The sequence below is a fragment of the Schistocerca serialis genome, chromosome 4 (genome assembly GCF_023864345.2).
Source record: "Schistocerca serialis cubense isolate TAMUIC-IGC-003099 chromosome 4, iqSchSeri2.2, whole genome shotgun sequence".
NCBI classification, from domain to species: domain Eukaryota; kingdom Metazoa; phylum Arthropoda; class Insecta; order Orthoptera; family Acrididae; genus Schistocerca; species Schistocerca serialis.
The window spans coordinates 449,268,041-449,294,257 of NC_064641.1; the positions used below are offsets into that span (position 1 = coordinate 449,268,041).

The 26,217-nt window shown below is 41.1% G+C and overlaps 1 protein-coding gene across 1 annotated transcript in view; it reads right to left on the minus strand.

The window, feature by feature from the left end:
• LOC126475086 (low-density lipoprotein receptor-related protein 4) overlaps window positions 1–26,217 on the minus strand; it is a 633,185-nt gene that overhangs the window by 216,575 nt on the left and 390,393 nt on the right. Inside the window, exons 7-8 of the mRNA XM_050102652.1 lie at window positions 23,530–23,680; window positions 2,457–2,655 (exon numbers count right to left, since the gene is read on the minus strand). Of these exons, the coding sequence (XP_049958609.1) occupies window positions 2,457–2,655; window positions 23,530–23,680 (350 nt within the window). The remainder of the gene's footprint in view (window positions 1–2,456; window positions 2,656–23,529; window positions 23,681–26,217) is intronic.

Sequence of the window (26,217 nt, forward strand, 5' to 3'; positions counted from 1 at the left end):
AATCAAGGAAACTGATACTTGAAAATGTCTGTGAATAGTACTTTGTTTGATTTTACAGAGTAGGTCATTCTGATCTTACACTGCAGTAATTCTGGGAATTTGTGGTAATTTTACATCTGAATACGCAGATCAGAGTTTGAATCTTCTAAATACCATTTTTGTTGTACTTCCTCTTCCTGTATAAGATCCCTTTCCAAGTATTAGCAGAAAATGGAAGTCTTTGGAATAATTATATGGCAATCTGTAGAATAGTAGTGGGTACATCACTCCTGTTTAGTATTAAGCTCAAGTTTGAAATTCTGAGTTAAATTTGTAGCACTGATTCTATTAGTAATACTTATTCCAACACGTGGATCATATTTAATATAATAACATGTTTTTAAGTCTGTTTTAGTTTTATCTCAATTACTTGCTACTGGAAGCCACAGCAGCACCAACTCAAAATTCAGTCCTAGCTCATGACAGAGCATGGTAGGGTTACATTACTTGTTCTTATACTACTCCTGATGCCAATATTAATTCTTCCCCTCCTCTTATTTCCACATATTATGAAATAACCAATTTGTTATTCAAGCAGTATTTAAATAAAATTTATTATTCACAGGAAAGTTTTCAAACTACTGATGATAGTAGGAAATTTGTTTCTTATCTAAACATCTTCTTGACATGTGAACATACATTTTCAGTGTTGCTGACAGTTGATTGTTTCTAGATTGTTTTACCTCATTTAAAAGTCTTCGTTCTCCATGGTTCAATAAATGTTTTTCTTTTTCCAAAAACTCTATGTTTCAAAAGTTATTTGTACGGTATCCAAAATTTTCATGTTCTAGAATGTTTCATTTTTACAAAGTGGTTATTTCCCAAATTCAGTACCATAGTTTTGTAACTCTGATTCTTCTGTTTATGAAAATATATACTTTCACTTAAATACCCTCTTACTTTGTTACAATATTCTGAAAAGAATAGTTGCTACTTACCATATAGCAGAGATGCTGAGTCACAGATGGGCACAACAAAAAGACTGTCAGAAAATGAGATTTCAGCCAGCAAGCCGTCATCAGAGGTAGAACACACACACACACACACACACACACATACACACACACACACACACACACACACACACACACACACACACACACACACAAACACACACATGACTGTAGGGCCGAAAGCTCATTTTCTGACAGTCTTTTTGTTGTGCCCATCTGCGACTCAACATCCGCTATATGGTGAGTAGCAACTATTCTTTTCATAATGTTCTTACATTCCATCCTGGATTTACCATTGTTGAATTCTGCCTCTTAGTTTGTTAATTAGTCCAATTAGAAAATTTCACTTTCTCAAAATATCTTGGCGAACTTTGGGGATCCCTGTGCACATAAAACTGCTTTTCCATAAAACAGTACCTACAATTCTGTCATTTGTTGGTTATACAGCTGCTAGTTAAATAAACTTGCTTCTTTGTCTGTTGCATGTGTCCTTCAATTTTGCTGTCTTTTATGTTAATGAATAAAACATAATAGTCAGTACTTTGTTGATTTATATTTTTATGCAGTACTTACGACTACAAATAGGCATTGTGCATGAAGATTTTGTCAGTCAGTGCCCGAGAGTGAAACCTAAAACTTCATGTAGATTTCAAAGTCGGAAACTAGCATTCACTATGCAATAAATCTTAGGTTTTACCATGTCTGTGTTACAATGTTGATTATCTGTGTTACCACTTGAAAAACTTTGTTAAGGCACTCATAAATTCATTACGTGAATTCCAAACCAGCAATATCATAACTTGTAAAAATACTTAGCACAAGCTGATCATCACTGATTTATAGCAATAAATGCAATGAACAAAATAGATGAACTTGACTGTGTTGTGCTATTGTCTCATTATTCACTCGAATGAACCTAAAATTAAGCGAGAAGGTTTTTGACACCAGTGAGAACCACAAGGCAATGTAAAAGGTCAGTAACATTACAGGCTAATTGATCACCTGTCTAGTACCTGGATTACTGGTGAAAACATATTTTATACTATTTCCTGAAAGTTCACAACTTATCACCTGGATTACTGGTGAAAACATATGTTATACTATTTCCTGAAAGGTCACAACTTATCTTAAGTTAAACTTGCATGATCTTTTCTAAATCTAATAAAAAAGCCTCTGATTTGTATCTCACTTAATATAAGACTATTTTCATACTTCAGTTCAGCACTAAATATAACATAATAATGTCGTTATACCTGCTGCTATGCTAAGCTTGTTAATCATTCCTTTCCATTCAACAAACATTTATCTTGCCTAAGCCCTTTCAATTACAGTAACAATAAATAAGTACTGAACATTAAACTGACACAAGTAACTAATTAAGAACGTTTCCAAACAATTATAATGCAAATCATACATTATTTAACCAGAAATGAGTAATCAGTTTGCACATGATTATAAGTATACCTTCTCCTTTAGGACAATCTCTCTTGCCATCGCACATATGCTTACGGTTGATACAAGTAACAGAACTTCTTGAGGATGATGTATCATTGGCAGAAGTGATGTTCTCACAGCGAAACTGGTTCTCTTCACATGTAATTTCACATAAAGCTTCATCTTCTCCTTTAGAACAATCAGGCACTCCATCACAGACCCAGGTTTTCTAAAGAAACAGACAATTCAGATATTAGAGTGAGAAGTCAAAGATGCACTTTGTCAAAGGTCACATGTGTGACAACAGTATTATTAACCTGAATACAATAAAACTTCTCAAAAAATTTATAACCAAATCTGTAAACACTTTTCTGTACATTATTGAAAGAATAATATGTTCTTCTATCTGTGGCTAAATGGAACGAAGCAAAATATTTATGAAGATTATTAATCCAGACTTATAGATTAGCTGTCATTGGGTTATATGTTGCCTGTCTCAATCTCACTCACACTGCCTGTGATTCACTGACAGACAAATTGTTTGAGATTTTTGAGTATGTCAATTACTAACTTCCTTTTCTTTAGGATGGGGGATGTGGTTGTGATTAAATGTAATCAAATGTGAATTTAATAACAAAAGTGGAACTTTAACATTACAACACTAAATGTCTTTCTTCTAAAAATATATAAAATGTACATCAAACATGCACGTGTTTTGAATCAGCTGTCAGTCTATATCATTTTAGCATCTTTCCACAGCCTCAACTGTCTTTCTTCTCCTTTCTGTCATACTGAGATGTACTACAGCAAAATGAAGCTTAGTTTATTAGCATTCAACATAATTCGGCTTCAGTCTGTTAAGTCTGAAGAGCATTAGACAATGACAAAACAGAACATTGGCACAAAGAGAGAGCTTCTTATACGCCTTACTATGTTTCCTATGGCATACACTGATGGCAGCACCCCAATAGTAAGAGAATGTAAATAGAAACGTCTTGAAAATTTGAAATAACTGACTCCATTTCTGCTGCAATGAATTTTGAGTTAATTGTGCAATACTGCAAGAAATATGTTCATCGTTTGGAGAAGCGTTGTATTTATTTATGCAATTGCATATAATGCAAAGTTTTATATTTCCAGTGTCTACTGTAAAATCCAAAGAAGTACAGGCTTTTTAGTATCCATGGTCAAAAATAAATAATAAGGTGAGCCACAAAATATCCAGTAATTATAACCCACCAGAAAAGCAAATTTCAGAAACAAACATAATCAACATAGGAAACATCACAACCCGAAAAAGTATACACTTTATTCCACATTCAGCAGAACTTCTGTCAATGATTCTAAAAATAGTCCAAGGATATGAGCAAGAAAGCTCTAACAGAGTGTTTCTGACAGAGAGGGAAGTTGTACATAGATATGTATAAAACATTATAAGGAAGAAGAAAAGGATGGTAGCTTAATACAATCGCCTAAACGGTCAGTGTGTTGCCATATTTTTCATTAAGAAAGTGTAATATGATGGTTTAACCATAAAATGGACTACTTCCACAATTACAGTCCATGTTAACACACAAATAACTTAAACCTAAACTGACACAGCAATGTATGTGATCTACACTGAAAAGCCAAAGAAACTGATACACCTGCCTAATATCATGTAGGGCCCACAAGAACATGCAGAGGTGCCGCAACATGATGTGGGATGGACTCAACTAATGTCTGAAGTAGTGCTGGAGGGAGTTGACACCATGAATCCTGCAGGGCTGTCCATAAATCCACAAGAGTATGAGGGGGTGGAGATCTATTCTGAACAGCACATTAAAAGGAATCCCACATATACTCAATAATGTTCATGTCTGGGGAGTTTGGTAGCCAGCGGAAGTTTTTAAACTCAGAAGAGTGTTCCTGGAGCCACTCTGTAGCAATTCTGGATGTGTGGGGTGTTGACTGTTCTGCTGCAATTGCCCAAGTCCGTCGGAATGCACAGTGGACATGAATGGATGTAGGTGATCAGACAGGATACTTATGTATGTGCCACCTGTCAGAGACTTATCTATATGCACCAGGGGTTCCATATCATTCCAACTGTACATGCCCCACACTATTACAGAGCCTCCACCAGCTTGAACAGTCCACTGCTGACATGCAGGGTCCATGGATTCATGAGGCTATCTCCATACCCATACACGTCCATCCACTTGATACAATTTGAAATGAGACTTGTCTCACCAGGCAAGATGTTTCCAGTCATGAAGAGTCCAATGTTGGTGTTGATGGACCCAGGCTTAATATTGTGCAGTCATCAAGGATGCATGAGTGGGCCTTCAGCTGCGAAAGTCCATATAGATGGTTTTTGTTGAATGGTTCGCACACTGTAGTTTGTTGATGGTACAACATTGAAATTGGCAGAAATTTGCAGAAGGGTTGCACTTCTTTCATTGCTGAATGATTCTCTTGAGTCATCGCTGGTCTCGTTCTTGCAGGATCTTTTTCCAGCCACAGTGATGCCGGAGACTTGATGTTTTAACAGATTCTTGATATTCATGGTACACTCGTGAAATGGTCGTATGGGAAAATCTCTACTTCATTGCTACCTCAGAGGTGCTGTGTCCCATCGTTCCTGCACCAACTATAGCACCACATTCAAACTGAACTTAAATCTTGATAACCTACCATTGCAGCAGCAGTAACCAATCTAACAACTGCGCCAGACACCTGTTGTCTTACATAGGTATTGCCAACTGCAGCATCATATTCAGCCTACTTACATAACTCTGTATTTGAATACGCATACCTATACCATTTTCTTTGACGCTTAAGTGTATATACAAATGCAGCTTTGTCAGTGGCCTACAGACTTTCTCCCTCAGAATAACAAAAATGAGAAGCAGTTACTGCATGCTAGAATGACCATAATACCTATGACTGCTTTCATAAAAAAATCTCCACATAATTATCTCGATGTTAAAGTCATCATGTACCTGGGAGTGTACCAACAATTCATTCTTATGGAAACCTAATACATGACATGACATACTACATAAACAGTATATTAGCCAAAATAAACAAACACTATATCACTTCTTGGCTGGTACCATGCAGTGGCTGTGACTCTTCATGCCAACATTTGTACGACATTTGGGAAAATCACTCATAAGACATCTCCCTCTATAGCCCAAGCTTGTACAAATGACAAAGTCAACAACAGGCAATAGATAACAAGTCATCACAAGCCAATACTATTTTCAAAGCCTGTCATCAACTCAACAAAGCCACCCAGATAACGAAACCATCAAATAAAACACAGCAACCAAGTGAAAGAAATATCAAACACCCATTGCAGACTCTTTGAACATAATGGATGAGCTGAACATTTTCAATTGTTCATTGGAAAATGCCATCCAGTGGGCAATTTATACAGAAACCAGACTCAAACAATATATTAGCAGAAAACCCAATATTAAGGCCAATGAATGCTATGGGATATATCCCCAACGTTGATTGAATCTGCCAAGACCAAGGCTTACATATATACAAATACCTTACCTCAAGAACATAAACTGAAGTGCCAAAGAAACTGGTATAGGCATGCGTATTCAAATACAGAGATATGTAAACAGGTAGAACATGACACTGCAGTCGGCAATGCCTATATAAGACAACAAGTGTCTGGAACCAATTGTTAGATCGGTTACTGCTGCTACAATGGCAGGTTGTCAAGATTTAAGTGAGTTTGAACTTAGAGTTATAGTCAGCACATGAACAATGGAACAAAGCATCTCTGAGATAGTGAAGAAGAGGGGATTTTCCCATACGACCATTTCACGGGTGTACCATGAATATCAGGAATCCAGTAAAACATCAAATCTCCGACATCGCTGTGGCTGGAAAAAGATCCTGCAAGAACGAGACCAACGAAGACTGAAGAGCATCATTCAGCGTGACAAAAGTGCAACCCTTCCACAGATTGCTGCCGATTTCAAAGTGGTGCCATCAACAAATGACAGCATGTGCACCATTCAATGAAACATTGATATGGGCTTTTGGAGACGGAGGCCCACTCATGAATCCTTGATGACTGCACAAAACAAAGCCGGGGTCCGTGAACACCAACATTGGACTCTTGATAACTGGAAACATGTTGCCTGGTGAGACAAGTCTCATTTCAAATTGTATCAAGTGGATGGACATGAATGAGTAGGCTATGGAGACAACCTCATGAATCCATGGACCCTGCATGTCAGCAAGGGACTGTTCAAACTTGTAGAGGCTCTGTAGTGGTGTTGGGCATGTGCAGTTGGAGTGATATGGGACCCCTGATATGTCTAGATAAGACTCTGACAGGTGACACATACGTAAGCATTCTGTCTGATCACCTACATCCATTCATGTCCATTGTGCATTTCGACAAACTTGTACAATTACAGGAGAACAATGTGACACCCCCACACGTCCAGAATTGCTGCAGAGTGACTCCAGGAACACTCTTCTGTGTTTAAGCACTTCCACTGGCCATCAAACTCCCCACACACGAACATTATTTAGTGTATCTGGGATGCCTTTGAATGTGCTGTTGAGAGGAGATCTCCACCCCCTCGTGCTCTTACTGTTTTATGGACAGCCCTGCAGGGTTCATGGTGTCAATTCCTTCCAGCACTAAAAAATTGTTCAAATGGCTCTGAGCACTATGGGACTTAACTTCCGAGGTCATCAGTCCCCTAGAACTTAGAACTACTTAAACCTAACTAACATAAGGACATCACACACATTCATGCCCGGGGCAGGATTCGAACCTGCGACCATAGCGGTTGCACGGTTCCAGACTGTAGTGCCTAGAACCACACAGCCACCCTGGCTGGCCTTCCAGCACTACATAATATTAGGCAGGTGTACCAGTTTCTTTGGCTCTTCAGTATATTTAAAGCATACCATAAATATTATAGGTTCAAATGAATATAGAAACTAACAAAATCAGCCCAAGGATATGAGCAAGAAAGCTATGATAAACTACTTTCAATTACTCTGAAGCATACTGAAAACACACCTCCTGCTAACTTTAAGCATAGCATTATTCATGCAATCTTTGAAGACACTTACTGCAGTGGCTGACAAGGGTGAAATCAATACAAACTGAATGTATTCGACTGGCACTGACAGTTTTCTCTTGCTGCCAACTTAACTACATATCATTACAGACAGTATGAAGTCTGGCCATTCATCTGCTTTTGAATACAGATGAGGATGTGTGACACACTGAGTTAACAAGAATCAAAGCAAATCTCACCATGGCAAAGACAACATAGAACACCAGCAATAGTGACAGTGTTCAATGCATAATATGCTGAGCTAAGGTTGGCAGCGCCCTGAGACAATTAAATAGACTGACGAGACAAAAGTCATGGGATAGTGATATGAACATATAAATATGGCGGTAGAATCACATACACATGGTATAAAAGGACAGTGCTTTGTACTAAGGTGAGTCACACGAAAAGGTTTTCGATGTGATTGTGGCCGCACGATGGGGATCAACAGACTCTGAATGTGGAATGGTAGTTGGAGCTAGATTCGTGGGACATTCCATTTCAGAAATCGTTAGGGAATTCAATACTCCACAATGTCATGAATGTGCTGAGAATGCCAAATTTCAGGTATTACCCCTGCCCACAGATAACACAATACCCCAAGGCCTTCACTTAATGGCTGAGAGTAGCAGTGTTTGCACAGAGTTGTCAGTGCTAATAGACAAGGAAGACTGTTTGAAATAACTGCAAAAATCAATGTGGGATGTATCCATTAGGACAGTGGGGAGATGGACCATGGCAGTGGACAACTGATGTCAGTGCCTTTGTTAATAGCACAACGACACCTGCAGTGTTTCTCCTCGGCCCGTGAACATATTGGTTGGACCCTAGATAACAGAAAAATTGTGGACTTGTCATATGAGTCCCAATTTCAGTTGATAATAGCTTATGCTATGGTTCAAGTGTGGTGCAGACACCATAAAGCCATGGACCCAAGTTGTCAAGAAGGCATGGTGCAAGCTCGTGGTGATTCCATAATTGTGTGGGCTATGTTAACATGGAATGGACTGTGTTCTCTGGTCCAACTGAACTGATCATTGACTGGAAATGTCATGTTCAGCTCCTTGGAGACCTTTTGTTCCCAAACGACATAACTGTTATGGATGACAATGTAACACATCACTAGGTTTGGAGAACATTCTGGACAACTCAAGCGAATGATCTGGCCACTGAGATTGCCCAACATGAATCCCATCGAACAGTTATGGGACATAATTGAGAGGTCAGGTCATGCCCAAACTCTTGCACCAGCAACACTTTCGCAATTATGGATGGCAATAGAGGTAGCATTGCTCAATATTTCTGCAGGTGACTTCCAACGACTTGTTGAGCCCATGCCACATTGACATGTTGTGCTATGCCAGGGAAAAGGAGGTCTGACATGATACTGGGAGGTATCCCATGAATTCTGTCACTGCATTACATTGGTCCAAAGTTGTACACAATTTTGCAACTTTTGATTATTCTGTTGCTTCCAAGAGCTGCTGCACGTGTATTCATGTAGTGTTCAAACAATACATGAAGCAGCAACATCACACTAACCTCTCTGCTCTAAATAAAACTGATACCTTAAGGTGCTGATCCCAACAGCTTGTGTATAGTATATGGTGGACTTACTAGAGGCAATTTTAGGACAAACTGCAAAAATATTCTTCCTTCTGGCGGCAAAAATACGCCAGACAAATCACAAAATGGTATAAGTTAATTGTCAGTGGTCTGACAGCACATCTGATCAAATGGAAAGAAACTGACAATGAATCAGACACAAGGGAATACCAATGGCATAGGTACAAGGTAAAGTTTTGCAAAGAAAGTGTTAAGAGGATGAAGAAGATCTTATTGCTGAGTCACAGAGACACAGAGTGAATGTCAGTACTACTACAGAGCCGAAACTTGCTGGCAGTTTGAAACTGTGTGGTGGACTGAGATTCTAACTCGGAATCTTTGCCTTTCACGGGCAAATGCTCTACTGACTGAGCTATCAAAGAATGACTCACAACCTGCCCTCACAGCTTAACTTCAACCACAATTCATCTCTTACCTTCCAAGTTCACAGAAGTCCTCCTGCAAACCTTGCAAGACTAGCACTTCCAGAAGTAAGGGTATTGAGGAGACATGGCTTAGACAGAGCCTAGGCGGATGTTTCCCACATGAAATTTTCACTCTGTAGTGGAGTGTGTGCTGATAAGGAACTTCCTCACAGATTAAAACTGTGCACCAGACCACGACTTGAACTCAGGATCTTTGCCTTTGCCCACGAAAGGCAAATATCCTGAGTTCAGGTCTCAGTCTGGTGCACAGTTTTAATCTGCCAGGAAGTTTCATATCAGGACACACTCTGCAGCAGAGTGAAAATTACATTCTACTACGGAGCTCTTTGGGAGACAATTACCAAGCAACTAGTACTTTCAAGCCGGGTGTAGAGTTGAGAGATTTTCCTTGTGATTTGGGTTATAACAAAAGGTTCTTGGTGAAGATCATATAATAATAGTAAAATGTGCAGACATTCTGACTGCAGCATCAATTTAATTGAAAATGACATTAGGCACACTGCTGAGAATGTTCCTCATACTAGTGTGAAAACTGTGTCATTCTTTAAGCCCTGGCTGAAGCAGCATTACTTAGTTAATTTACAATTCTGAAAATTGCTCAGAGGAAAGGGATATTCATCCATGGGTGTGATTGAGGAATCTTTCTTGGTTGCACCATATATGGCACCATTTGGATCTCTAATCTGAATGCTTCTGGTGACAGACTACTTTCATTGCTACTAATTACTTAAAACATCCATTCAATCAGTATTCATACCACATCAAACACCAGGTGGCTCTACACCCAGCTTGAAAGTACTGGTTGCTTGGTAATTGTCTCCCAAAGAGCTCCATAGTAGAATGTAATTTTCACTCTACTACAGAGTGTGTGCTGATACGAAACTTCCTGGCAAATTAAAACTGTGCACCAGACCGAGACTTGAACTCAGGATATTTGCCTTTCGTGGGCAAAGGCAAAGATCCTGAGTTCGAGTCGTGGTCTGGTGCACAGTTTTAATCTGTGAGGAAGTTCCAGGTGGCCTTGGCCTATTTAGTATCAATTCATCCAAAACAAAGGGCCACACATGGTTGAAACAGATAAGAAAAACAAAATGGTGCTGCTTACACAAAGTTATGGATCTAAAAGAACATCTGTTTGGAGTCTTACATAAAAAAAATCAAAGTCCTGCAACTAAGAATGATGACTCTTACATCAAAAAATCAAAGCCCCATAACTAAGAATGATGACCTTCTCATATAAATACAGAAAAATGAAAAGATAGATGTCATGGCAGCAGATGTGAGCTGTGCACGGCTTGTGTTCATGTTTATTGTTTGTCACCTTCTATTACAGTACTACCACCTTGTTTTCTTATTCCATTTACTGGTGTCACTAACTTCCCGCCTTACTTGCCCATGAGTGGCAGCAGCAGTGCTTATCAATCGTACACTTTCATACCATCTCTGGAGTGACCGATAGTATTTCTGGACCGTCATGTGTCTGGAGGTCAGTTGGCTGTTCAGTCAGGATGCAGCAGCAGCAAAGTCAGGGACAGAGCACAGGTGAGGCATGGGCAGCCAGTACTCGCCCGACCACTGGCGACACACATGCATTGTTCGATGGAAGGAGATTTGAGTGGGAATGACCGTTGGTTGGTCGTGCGGTCAGTCGTCTCATCGGGCAACGTGTAACTGATTCTCTGACTGTTTCTGGGTCCCTTCTATTGGTCATCTCGCTGGACGTGGGTTGGTTCCTTGCCTGTGCAGAGATGTCAAAATGTTCCCTCTGTGTGGTTGGGTACGAGCCAGCCTCTCTGCATCGTGGTGTCTCCGAGTTGTGAATGGACATCAAGGGAGTCATGGACGGACCAGCAGTGAGTCTGGACATAGCAGCACTGCAAGTTGGTCAGTTGGCACAGAGCAGCAAGGAGGTCCCTATCTCGCAGAGTCGGGCTGGAGCCGCTGGCAGCGTGCACGCGCAGTTGGAGTTGTGAGGTGCTTCTTGCAAGGGTTATAATGTTTGTCACCCACCGATCTAGGACTCTAAAGTTTAGTGCTCACTTAACCTACTGTCAAGCCTCGACTGCTATCACTTCTCTTTGTTTGATCCTGGCTGTTGCTTTCTGCCAGATTCCTGCGAGCAACAACACGTGTGCATTGAAATCAGCTAGATTTGTAGCCGTTTTCTTGGATGGGGTTTAACTTATTTTAATTCACTCCTTCATTAATGAAGTGCACAAGTGGTATCTTCTGCCTTGTGGCCATAAACATTCCAGTTACCTGCCCTAGGCATTGACATAGTTTATGACAGTGTATTTTCCTTGTCGTGTTGTTGCTGTCCAGCATGGTGAGCAGTTCGACAGATGAAGTGTGTTGGTAGCTTTGGGCCTTTATTCTGACTTGGCTGGATTGGGCACCAGTATCCAGAACGTTGAGCTATTGAAGTCTTGTTCTCGTTTTACTCATAGGGTGGAGCAGAACTGATATTGTTGGTTGGTTTGTTGGCTGGCCTTCGATTGGGTTGCCTTCTGATTAAGAGGTTGTCGGTTTGGCTGCCTGTCTCACCTAAATGTGCATTAGTGTTACTTGTCAGGTCGACCCTTGGAACCTTCTGAGTGCCGCCCCTTGGTTTTACATAGTGATTTCCTTTAGTTTTAAGTACTGCGTGTGGCCTTCAGCTGAGTTTTACCTTATTAAAATTTGCAAGGCTTTTCTTCTTAGGCCTTAAGCTGTAAAATTGTTTTCTGCATGCTGTGTGGCCTTCAGCTGAGTTTTATTCTCAATTAAATTAAAAATTCAGAATCTTTGTCTTGCCTTTAACTCATAAGATTGTAATTCTTTAGTATGAGGCCATCAGTCGAGTTTTACATGAAATATTTTATGCTAAGGCCCTCAGCCTTTCTAAATTGGAAGCTCTTCTTCCTAGGCTTTAAGCCATTAAATTGTTTTGTTGATATGCGACCTTCAGCCGAGCTTTCAACCTATTTAGAATTAACATTGAAAATCCTTGTTTTGGCCTTAAGCCATAACATTGTTCTTGCTTAATGTGTGGCCTTCAGCCGAGTTCCATAAGAGAGATTTAAGCTAAGGCCTTCAGCCTATTTTCATTGAAGAAAAAAATTTTTTTAAAAGAAGTGAAACTTCCAGAAGAACCCTTGTACCTCAATTCCTTGCTTACGCCTTGGACCTTGGATTTTTGTATGTGACCTTTAGCCAATTCAAATTAAATCAAAGGAGCTCTTTCATTAAAACCTTGAGAGTTTTTAATTCTTGCTTATGTTATTGTGTGTTTTAACAAATGAAGTTTATATGTTGAGTGCAACTGACAGCAACTTATTTTGGCCCCTTTCCACAAATTAACCTTACCCACTCTGTCCTGTTAGTCCAGCGATTTCAAGATGTATTGTTCTTATCAGAACATCACAGGGAAATTGCTGAAATCAAATAGATACATCTTGATGAATACAAATGTTCTGTTTTGGTCAAACAATATTGATCAAGGATAACTACAGCTGTTAATGTGCTTCTTTGGATCATTTGGCCATGATAAAATTCTCTACTGGTAAATAAAGCAACTGCTGTTGGCAGTTTGCTTTTAGACCCAACTACCATTAGTAATTTATAAATAAAATCAACAGTCACTGGTTTATCTGGCCATAGTGACAAAATGTTACAAAGAAATATGCCAGCCAGTTAGGTTCAGGTCATAGAAGTATTCAGTTTCATCGAATCTTCGACAATTACTTCATAACAGTGTTTACAGAAAAGTTATGAGATGAACATAAAAGCAGAGAGTGCAGAGGGAAACTACAAACTTGTTTATAGTAAAAACATATTTCACAGTACTTGGAGCATTCCCCCTCTAAGGAAAAAAAAAACTGTATACTATTTTGGGTTACTTTGCTCTATAGGGTCAAACAGTGCTCCGCTTGGAGGGGAAGGAGAACTTTAGTCGCAGTGGTTTTTCTGCGAAAGGTAACACTTTTAGTTTGGCAGTCTTTCTTACCTCTTTGAGTGCTGACTATTTTGAAATTTTTGCGAGCATCTGAGTAAAGATGTGCTTAAGTGTACAAAAAATAAAACTGGAAGAATCTCTTGCCCCCACCACCCCACCTGTCCCATGGGGTTAACTGTTCACTGAAAGTCAATCACCATAACTTTCATTACTCAGAATGTCTAGGTCTGAAAAATATCATTGTTTTTCATTTAATGGAGTATCGTTCATGTCATTGTTGACTTACTTGATAGGTTGTGAAATTTCTTATTTTAGAGAAACTTTGCAAGACAAAAAAGTGGAGCAAAGTCTCCCCAGGGTGCATTTCTTACATATCTATGAATATTAAAGACTGAGTTTATCACTGGCCAAGGGTGCCCATACTTGGGGGGCAAAGGGAGCCCCACAACCCCCCTCCTGCCCCCAGCTCTCAGGAGGAAAAATATAGTGTAGTTAGGTGATTTTCATTGAGAAAATGATTTCAAAGTCAGTGTTATACAGGTTTTTAACAGGGCAGAACTGGAACTTGTTTATGGCTACTTACAAGTCGTCATTCCTACTCCAAAACAATAAAAATACTCCATGCCCTAAGTGTAGGCCTCCCTACAAACTATCATACAGGTGCTCTTGTCCACCATAGTGTACTCCTGCCAGTGACCAATGTTTCCAATCTCTTTCAGATCGGTGAAAATGCCATCAAAGCACAAAGAGAGTTGTTGGAACTAGGCGATACTGTGATTGCACTCTAAAAGGTCTGGAGAAATTCCTACCAGCCATGAGAAGAAAGATGATGTCACAGAAGATAGCTGAACCAAGTTTTAATATCACAAGAGGAACCCTAATTAATAAACAGAAATAGAAGGAAGCAATTAATTCACAGTCAGGGTTCCCATAAATTTTTATTAATGGAGAAGAAGCACAGTTTGTAACGTGTTTTGCATCTGAGTGAATTTGGGTTTCCTGTCACTCCAGTGGGACTCCGAATGATTGTAAAGTCACTCCTCGACAGACAGGGATATAAAGTTCCTTGATGCACAGGCAGTTGTTCAGGCCGTGAATGGCTCTCAGGTTCCCCTGAACTTTGCATGCAGTTTGCAGCCAACATTAAAAGGAGTAGAGCTGCTGTCAATAAGCATGTTCTCAGAGAATATGTTGACATTCGCATGTTGAACTTAAAGATGTGATGGCCCTAACCGATGGTTTGGCAGTAGCACAGTTAGTGTTTCACAAAGTTAATGGTACCAAAATTGAAAAAGCTGGAAGGAAAGAAGGTAGTAATCTGTGATAGTTTGTTCTCACATTTCACAACCTATGTTCCACAGCTCTAAGGTGATAGATTTCATTCATCTGTCTGCCAGTGAACAGTACCCATATTATATAGCCTTTGAGAGTTTCTATCTTTGGGCCCATGAAAGCAGTGTGGAGACAAATCCTCACAGAGTGGAAAAGCAGCGAGCAAGCCTTCAAAGACACTGTCTTGCAGAAACAGCATTTCCCATTTCTGTTAAGATGGCTAATGAATACACTACACAAAAACTCAACAAGAAATCTAATACCAGGTTTCAGAAAGTGTGGCGTATGTCCAATCAATGTTGATGAAATTCTTTGTCATCTCCTTTCACAGACTTATGACAAAGATGCAGTACAGGACTCTTTCAATGCATCCCTTCAAAATAAGAGATCTGCATGGAGTACTGGCATTGCCAGAACAGACAAAGATTACAGTGACTCCCGGTAAAAGTATGACATAGATGCAGGACTAAGTTATGAAGATATTGAGAAAAAGTCCTAAAAATCAAGAAAGTAGCCCAGAAGAAGACTCTGAAGCACCTCCCTCAGAGATTCTTCTGAAGATGAGGATTATTGCAGATCACAGATATCACCATCACCTATCAAGTTTGATGTGGATGACACCTAGTTAGTAACCAGGCCAAAGAGGAGTGGTTCAGAATTTGGCAAAGTTGTGCACATTGTGGGCTTGTATGTAATGTTCAAATATGAAGGGGAATATTTTCCTGAATTAATTACTAATGCAAACGATTATGGATCTACAATAAGTTCAATGCAAACGTCTAAGAAATCATGGAAGTGGCCAATGTCAAAAGACAAAATGATGTATAACTTCGATGAAATAATTGCCAACTTTCTTCCTCCAACAAAACAGGTGGTTTTCACTCTGTGCTGGATATTGGAGCTAATAGTGCACAATGTAAACATTTTATATGAAATCTTTAAACTGTAAATACTTTGGTAGTAAAATCTGTTTTTGATTACACAATTGCCATTTGTCCTTCAATGCTGTGGTCAAAATGTTGCACCATACCTCTTAATCCTTTTCTTTTAAGTAATTGCTTTTTTCCTTCATTCTTATGACCAAACATTAATCCAGACCTTTGTACTCTTCATTTTTACTAAAATTTGGAGATCCAGCAGAAAAATATTAAATGGAGCAAAGTTTCTCTGCCTTGGGGGTAGGGAGAGTGGGGCACATTGAACCATAAAAAATATTTCTCCGTGTTATTCATCCAATAATTTTATTACAGAGTTGTGATTTACAGATGTTACAGTTTAATCATTCAAGTATCAAATGACCTTATATGATTGCATTGTCATTAATTGTTTTTTAGCTGCAGGCCTTTAAAGAAAATTTGGTAAATGGTTCATTGTGCCCCACATGTGGGGTACAATGAACTACTTTAAGCAGGTTCATTGAAAGAACCTACTTAGTATACAAAGTAAGTGTAAATATACTTTAAACATAATGTGTACATATATTCCATGTGTGAATCATATAATTAAATCTGTAGGCACACAATCATGTTACTTATTTTGGAGTTACCGAACATCAATGGACTCAAAGCTGATTCCAAATTTGAAATATGATTTTTGTCTCTGCCACACCATCAGTAGCAGGTCGTGGGAGCACATAAAGTATGTTGCTATCTGGAACAAAAGCTTCATCCTTTACCTAATTCTTTCTCCTGCTCCACAGAAAATACCTTACGACTGTCATAGTTCGGTGTCAATCTTTCTCTGGAACCACATTTCATGTCTTGAACATATCAATGAAGAATTGGGTAAGGTATTAAATGAGATTTAGCTGCTTGGCGAACTGCCATGCACTCATTAAGAACATCCTGTACAGCTTATTGCATAATGTAATGGTCAGTTTTACCTCTGTCCATCTTCCTGCGGTATGAAAGAACCATCTTCAAACCTGATAATATAAAACATGACTGCTGAACGTCTGTGATTTAAAAGCCTTAAATTATTACACATATGTTTTACCCACGCTAAGGAAACAAAGTACAGAGTGCTTGTATTGGACAATTAGAAGACTCCTGGGGCACAATGAACCATGGCTCATTGTGCTCCGGGAGAGCTTGGTTCAATGTGCCCCTACAGTACATATTTCAAACAAAGCTCATGTGAGGCTATGAATGATGTGAGGCTATGCTAATGGCGGGAACTAGATCCTGCAGAAAACAAGTGGCAGTTGGTAGAGCAGTACTGACAACATATGCACAAAGGAAAAAATAATTTACCACCTTATACTGAAATTATGCTACCTGATTCATTGTGTCCCGTGGTTCAGAGTGCCCCACTCTCACCTACTTGTATTATCACAACAGATGCAGCCTAAATACAGATTAATTTACAAACATCTATATTAACTGTTCCAATGATTTACTATTATAAAAACCCTGTTTTGAATGTAATTTCTTGAAACATATGTAAAAACGGAGAAAAATAACCCCAAATGGCGGTAATTACAAAGGAGCAGGAGCAGGAACAAGAGAAGTATAACTATTGGGATTAGAGTATTTTGTGCTAGGAGTAGAGTACTAATTTACAGGACTCTTTGTAGAATTTGCATTTCCATCAGTATTCTTAAATTCTACATTGTATTCTCAAAAAACTAAACATAAAAATCACTGGTGACTAAATTAAAGTTACTTCCCTACAATGTTACCATTCCTCTGCTTCTTAAAACTTTGTATGTAGTCTTTCGCTAGATAGTGGGTTTTCTTGAACGTTTCAATGACATAATTAAAGAGATCTGTTCACTTCTCCTATAGCCTCCTCGAAGTAACTGTTACACACCTAATTATTTTTGACAATGTAGTATAGGTAAGTAAAACGAAGTGTCAGTGACGCACACTATCGATTACGGTAACGACAAACGAGGCAAGAAGCTCTTTTTAATGAAATGGTCAACAGTGCAATGAAACCTGCTAATTAAACATCGCAACGATTTTTATCAACAAATAAGTTCTTAAGTGAAATATTTAATTAAAAAATCAGACACATTCTTCCACTGCGTAGTGTAGAAAACGTCAAAGATGGTAGCAATTTCGTAAATTGTAAGAAAAAACAAAAAAAGAGTGGCCTTTCAGTAAGTAGTAGATGCACGATCCATGGGCTGGTTTATTAGAATTTTGACAAGAAAAAATTAAATTACTGGTAAATAATTACGAATCGTGCCTCATCAACAGTAGAAAAAGATACGACACAGGTGCATCAAAGAGATCCGATATCTTACTCGTTGTTTCAAGATTAAAACAAATCGGTTTGGCGTTTTTTTGGATTATCACGCGTATATTGAGCAGCACCAAATATTCCATCTGATCAGTTATCGCACTGATTTAGAGACGTCCATTCAGTTCTGGTTCATCTTTTCTTCTGTGTCACCATAGAGAAACTGTACTTTCTAGATTTCCACGGCATCGTCTGCGTGGCGAATTATCACGCTACATTAACTGTATTTCATTATGAACCTGATTCATCGATTTTCTTTACAAATTCAAAATCCAAATCACAAAATGATCGTCCACATTATTTTACTCAGAAACAATCTTATTTGTTTTTATCCTGCCAATACTAGCACCATGAGATTTAAGTGGAAAACGATTGCATGAACAATTACAGAAATTTTTAAGGCCTTACTGATTGTCATTACAGACGAAAGAACAAAAAGGAAAGAGTCCACTATTGGACTGATTGTGAGATAATTTAGGGAAACGAAGGGAAACATATGCTAATTACGATGAGCGTACGTGGATGTCAACGGCACTCCTTCCGAAGAGTGTCACCTTTCTCGGTAGAATCAAAGGTGGAAAAAATTCCGCTCACACATATTGTTGGCGCATTCACATCTTCAGATCTCTAGATACGTAGGTCAAAGAAACAAAATGTAAAGAAGAAGAAAGGTAAAAAGGACTACACAATCACTTTTTACACGGCAGCTCTGTCGTCAGCACAAAGTTCCTGTATTAAGACATTTCGATAAATATATCGGTAGTTAACCACGATATTACTGCACCTGGTGGTAAGGGCGCTTCTTTCGGCTTATCGCGAGTTTTTACCACAGTATTTCACGAGAAAATGCTGAAACACTTGATAGAGTATGCACAAACGTCTTGAAATCGTTCATAATACGAATGCGTTTTCCTTAGTCACTACTGTACTTGTTTACTGTGAATTCGCCGCGTGTTTTCGATAACGGCCACAGGAAGCTAACTGCAATAATATCGTGATGGGGTAGTACACTCGTCAACAAAAGGTTTGCATTACACCAAGATGTCGTGCAGGTGTGTCGCTATTGTGACTGTTCCAATACCGATCGGAAGGTCACCCCCGACGTTACTTGTAAACAAACACACCGTTACCACGAGCGCTTCCTACGGGTGGAACGCCACACTCGATGGATTGTAGAATTTCAGTTGACAGTAAAGCACCAGTGCGGACGCGTTAGAGACGTCTGTGGAACAGTTGACTGAACGTGCTTCACGTCACGAAGGACAATCGCGACCGATGATCGGAACCGCATCATCACGTTACTCGCAGAAGGCTTGTCAAGCAGGGAAGTTACTCGAATGTGCACCAAAGTCAAAGTGACGTGGTGTGGATATGAAATCGTTTCCAGTTGACAAGTAGTGTTGAGGATTTGCACCGCACAGGCAGTTCACGTTCGACAGGTGCACAGAATGTTCGATATCTATGAGTTCTGAGTCACAGAAACCGTGGTCTGAGAGCTCCAGAACTGAATTCGGCGCTCGAAGAGGGTACAGGACGTCATCTACAGATGAAACTCCGATCTGTTTGTACCCTGAGAATCGCAGAGAACGTGTTTGGAGAAAACCTGGTACTATCAAATGTCTCCAACAGTGTCCCCAACATGTGCGACAAGGTGGTGGTGGAGTGACATTCTGTAGTGGCAGTACATGAGGCTACTGCAGGCCTCTCGTGGTTGCTGAAGGCCGGTTCACTGCTCTGTGGTACGGCGACGAGATTCTGCAACCGATAGTGGGACTGTATTGCCAACATTTTGGTGACAATTTCATCCTGACGGATGACTACTCATGTGCTCATGGTGCTGTTCTCTCGAACGCGTGTCTTCAGCATGCTAGGATCAACAGAATGGAGTGGTCTGCCTGCTTCTCAGAACACGTATGGAATCGATTGAAACGAACGTATTGGGATGCTGATACGTAACAGTCCAGTTTAGGAGATTTCCTACATCGAAGGACACTACCCTCCCTTAGTTCATTTAGGACATGTAATCACGCAGCGAATTTCCAGCATGCTAAAATAATTTTGGGTCGGCAACTTCAATTAATCAGTACAACGAAAAATTAGTACAAAGTTGCAAATTTTACTTTGTTTATTCACTCGATGATTAGGTTCCGGCCGAGACCCATTTTCAGACCGTCGTAACATGGTCAAAAACGGTATTTCCGAAGATGTGACAACCATGTCAAAACGTGCAACGAACAGTTACAGCGCATGCAGATACCTCTATGCGCTGTAACTGGTCGTTGCACGTTTTACGATGGTCTGAAAATGGGTCTCGACCCGAAACTAGTCATCGAGTGAATAAACAAAGTAAAATTTGCAACTTTGGGTGGTTTTACGTTGTACTGATGTAATCGTCCAGATTCCAAGTAACAGTACAATTATAATGTAAATACAAGGTCCATCCAGTGATTCCTACTTGTAGAACCATATGAACTGTATATAATATTGAAACGGCAATGCATTAAACCTACAGAGCTCGATTAATTGGTAGGAACATCTGAAATCACTGCATTCTGTTCTAATTATCGAGTAATGAAATCATATAACGCAGTGTTTCTTCATTTTCGTCCATTGGCTTCAGTACTTGAAATAACATGTGATTTGCTACCGTCAACGCGTGAGACAAATGTTTGTAATGCCTTTGATTATCGATGTAATTAAAATAATTCACGAAATAATAAAATCTATAAACATATTGCCAAACGGAACCTTTATGTAAAAGAACAGAATTTCTGTGCATATTAATAAAAGGATATTATCATACATAAGCCACACACATGGACACACAGTAGGAACATTGAATGTAATTTCGTCTTCACGTAATTGAGAAAACTAATAAGTTGATTGTTTACTTTACATATTTAATGCAAATTCCTGTAAAAATATTTCAGTTTGGCTGAATTATGTATCTAATACTGATGAGAGTATTTAAAACTACGCATGTCTATTCAATCAGATTTAATTATTTTCAAATCTACAATAACAATAATGAAAACCAAGTTAGGACCTACAAAAGAACGGTAGCCAGCTCGCTGGCGGGTTGTTGGTCTGACGTCTTGTGACGCATCGTCTGTGTCAACATGTGCAATAAATCTGGAATGAGAAGTGTTAAGGCGTACCTGTCTCTTATTTCATATTACACGTTGACTCAATCTAGAAAGAGAACCCACTTCTCGGCAAGAACTCCGGGACAAAGCGCACATCTCAAATTAAATATTCAGCATCACTGTGTTGCATTACTCACATAGACTGTTTATACACTCCTGGAAATGGAAAAAAGAACACATTGACACCGGTGTGTCAGACCCACCATACTTGCTCCGGACACTGCGAGAGGGCTGTACAAGCAATGATCACACGCACGGCACAGCGGACACACCAGGAACCGCGGTGTTGGCCGTCGAATGGCGCTAGCTGCGCAGCATTTGTGCACCGCCACCGTCAGTGTCAGCCAGTTTGCCGTGGCATACGGAGCTCCATCGCAGCCTTTAACACTGGTAGCATGCCGCGACAGCGTGGACGTGAACCGTATGTGCAGTTGACGGACTTTGAGCGAGGGCGTATAGTGGGCATGCGGGAGGCCGGGTGGACGTACCGCCTAATTGCTCAACACGTGGAGCGTGAGGTCTCCACAGTACACCGATGTTGTCGCCAGTGGTCGGCGGAAGGTGCACGTGCCCGTCGACCTGGGACCGGACCGCAGCGACGCACGGATGCACGCCAAGACCGTAGGATCCTACGCAGTGCCGTAGGGGACCGCACCGCCACTTCCCAGCAAATTAGGGACACTGTTGCTCCTGGGGTATCGGCGAGGACCATTCGCAACCGTCTCCATGAAGCTGGGCTACGGTCCCGCACACCGTTAGGCCGTCTTCCGCTCACGCCCCAACATCGTGCAGCCCGCCTCCAGTGGTGTCGCGACAGGCGTGAATGGAGGGACTAATGGAGACGTGTCGTCTTCAGCGATGAGAGTCGCTTCTGCCTTGGTGCCAATGATGGTCGTATGCGTGTTTGGCGCCGTGCAGGTGAGCGCCACAATCAGGACTGCATACGACCGAGGCACACAGGGCCAACACCCGGCATCATGGTGTGGGGAGCGATCTCCTACACTGGCCGTACTCCACTGGTGATCGTCGAGGGGACACTGAATAGTGCACGGTACATCCAAACCGTCATCGAACCCATCGTTCTACCATTCCTAGACCGGCAAGGGAGCTTGCTGTTCCAACAGGACAATGCACGTCCGCATGTATCCCGTGCCACCCAACGTGCTCTAGAAGGTGTAAGTCAACTACCCTGGCCAGCAAGATCTCCGGATCTGTCCCCCATTGAGCATGTTTGGGACTGGATGAAGCGTCGTCTCACGCGGTCTGCACGTCCAGCACGAACGCTGGTCCAACTGAGGCGCCAGGTGGAAATGGCATGGCAAGCCGTTCCACAGGACTACATCCAGCATCTCTACGATCGTCTCCATGGGAGAATAGCAGCCTGCATTGCTGCGAAAGGTGGATATACACTGTACTAGTGCCGACATTGTGCATGCTCTGTTGCCTGTGTCTATGTGCCTGTGGTTCTGTCAGTGTGATCACGTGATGTATCTGACCCCAGGAATGTGTCAATAAAGTTTCCCCTTCCTGGGACAATGAATTCGCGGTGTTCTTATTTCAATTTCCAGGAGTGTATTTCACAACGAGCTTGTGATTGTAATTCACACAAATACATTTGCATTTAAAGGAAAACACGTTATGTCTCAGCGTTATTGTAATATTTAAGTGTCATTTTAAATAGAAACGTAACAACGTCGACAACGACCTCGTACTCCGGGCGACTTACGTAGAATCGCCATTGAAGAGTGGGACGATTTGGATAAGGGCTTCCTCGATGACATGGTATGCCACGACAGATTCAAGAACCTGCACCCGAGCAAGGGGACGTTACACCATGTATTGACATTGTTGACCCCCCCCCCCCCTCCGGTCCCCCCTCCAATGGGGAAACTGACGAGTTTACCATTATGATTTTTTTAAATTTTTTTTATTTGGTGATCTGACCACGTTGTAAATGAATATACAGCATACGCACGCCCCAGAGCCAAATTTTGATTTCTGTACCAATACTTTAGAAATAAAGCGGCAATGCAAAATTGTTGTTGATGTGTGTAGAAAAGAAGTCGTTCAGAAGGTAGGTATCCAACAGCCAGACTTGCGCGCGGTAGCAAACATCGATGAAAGAAGCTTTTGCAAAATATTACTTATTTAGGGAGATATCTTAAGGCATGTTTTCAAAGCATTGACACGAGCAATTTGCAAAACGAGAGACTAACATTCCAAGCTTTTCTACAAAGACTGTTTATGAATATCAGGACAATACTACTCTGCTACACATAATTGCCTGGTTTCAAAGTAATGACTCACCAAAATACAGTTTCCAGAACTGCAGGAGAATTCATCAGGGGCGCAAGTGCGTGGTTTCTTCTCAGCACAGGACTCTTCATCTTCTCCTCCCTCACAGTCCTTCTCGTCGTCGCACTGCCAGCGGTCTGGGATGCATTTGCCACTGTTGCACCTACAAACCAGTTACATGTTCTGTGTTAATCACCCAGCAATAGGTATTTCCAATTTTTCACGTAGAATTAAAAGACCCTGTGTATGTTTTAGAAAGACTGTCAATGATAATGCTTTTAGTGAAAGTAGCCAACAGCTCGGACACAGATCGACTAGCAGTAACACATGAAATGCAGAAGCGATTACGGACAGCCTCAGCTGTATAACGGAATGACGACGGTGAAAATACGTACCAGACCAGGACCCGAACACGGATTTCCCGCATATCGTGAGCGATTATCTTACCATTAGGTTCTCCGAGCACAACTCATGGGCAGACTCAAATTTCCATACGTCGTCAACCATTTGTCCACAACCTGCACTCGTACATTCATTATGTATATTCCCGAAAACGGGAAACATTTTAATTGAAAGCCGCTTGTCCGATGTCGGTGGATAAATATGATATTGCAGAGCCTGTGTTTTTCAGGAGTACGATGCAATATTCCTTTGGACATACAGCATGCCCGAAGGAATAGGCACTGCGGCGACTACAGCCGTTGTGAACTACATGAAATGTATTCGCAATCGCATGGTTGATGGTTTGGACCTTTGCGTCTGGCTGTGAGGCGTCCTCGGATAGGTTCGAGTCCCTGTCCAGCACAAATTTTCATCATCGCCATTCCATTCTACAGCTGATGATTGTCCTTATTAGCAACTGCGAATGCATTTAATGTGTTGCATAACACATGTCCGAAGAAATGTTGCATCGTACTTATGAACAACACAGACACTGCAATATTGTATCGAATCTATAAAAATAATTCGAATGCGCTTACTTTGGACAAAAAAAAGCGTCTGTTATTCTGGAACACGTATGTCCACATACCGGAAGATATGAGCAACCTGAAGGATTTATTGGCAGCAAGCTCTTTCTGCTCCATCGACGAACTTCCTACCAGAAGTAATTGATAATCTTGATTATACGAGCTGTATAAAGAAGCATCGGGATGAGAATACACAGTTAAGGAAAAATGCGAATACCTACTTAATATGTTATTGTATTTAACTATCGTAACCTAACAAGCACAGGCGGACACGAGTGGTCATACAGCTGAGCGAGAGTTCGCACACGAAATTCTTCAGAAATGGTCGCACTTACACCCTCATATTACGCACCGTCATCATGCTACCATTCTTTGCATTTATCACACTGCAGCAGTCTTCACCAAAATCACGTCCGCAGCCTGGGAAAAAGCATTTTTCTTGAGTTAGTTTTCTAAGGAGTGTAGTGACCGAGTCATGCAGGGTTGCAAGAAAAAATAAAAAATCCTCTAGATACGAATGTTTTTAGCAAGCCTTGTAACTTAGATTGAGACCGACAACGCCATTCACTTCCGCCAGTACGGTATGTAGTCACACGCATTAATAAACCGCGAATTGGACGCAAAAGGCTATGCGGTCACGCACCATCTGTAAGCAAACAGGCCCAAACGCACTATATGCACACATCGAAACACGTTTTGCATCACCCTAGTTCCCAGAACTCCTGAAGAAAGACGTTGACTGCGGATATTGTACCACAGACACAGTCCCTTTGGCTGTTCAGAGATGTCACTAAACCCGCACAAAGATGTAAACAACCATGCATGAGCAGCGCCGATTAGACGGAGGGGGTCCTACTGTCGACCAGTTCCAGTTGTTCCACCAGGAAGGAGTTACACGGCTCGTGTTGTCTGTAGTAGTTCAACCACGCCTAGACGGTCAATACCGCGGTTCGATCGCGTCCGCGTAGTTGGTTTGTGCCAGGAAAGGCTCTCAACAAGGGAAGTGTCCAGGCGTCTCGAAGTGAACCAAAGAGATGTTGTTCAGAGATGGAGGAGATACAGAGAGACAGGAACTATCGATGACATGCCTCACTCAGGCCGCCCAAGGGCTACTACTGCAGTGGATGACCGCTACCTATGGATTATGGCTCGGAGGAATCCTGTCAGAAGCTCCAACATGTTGAATAATACTTTTCGTGCAGCACAGGACGTCGTGTTACGACTCAAACTGTGCGCAATAGGCCGCTTGATGGGGAACTTCTCTCCCGACGTCCATGGCGAGGTCCACCTTTGTAACCACGACACAATGCAGCGCGGTACAGATGGGACCAACAACATGCCGAATGGACCGCTCAGGATTGGCATCACGAGTGTCGCATATGTTTTCAACCAGACAATCGTCCGAGACGTGTTTGGAGGTAACCCGGTCAGGCTGACCGCCTTAGACACGCTAGCGAGTGCAGCAAGGTGGAGGTTCCCTGCTGTTTTGGACGGCATTATGTGGGGTCGACGTACGCCGCTGGTGGTCATGGAAGGTGCCGTAACGGCTGTACGATACGTGAATGTCATCCAATAGTGCAACCATACGGGCAGCATATTGGTAAGGCATTCGTCTTCGTGGACAACAACTCGCGCCCCCAATGTGCAGATCTTGGGAATGACTTCATTCAGGATAACGACATCGCTCGACTAGAGTCGCCAGCATGTTCTCCAGGCATGAACCCTATTGAAC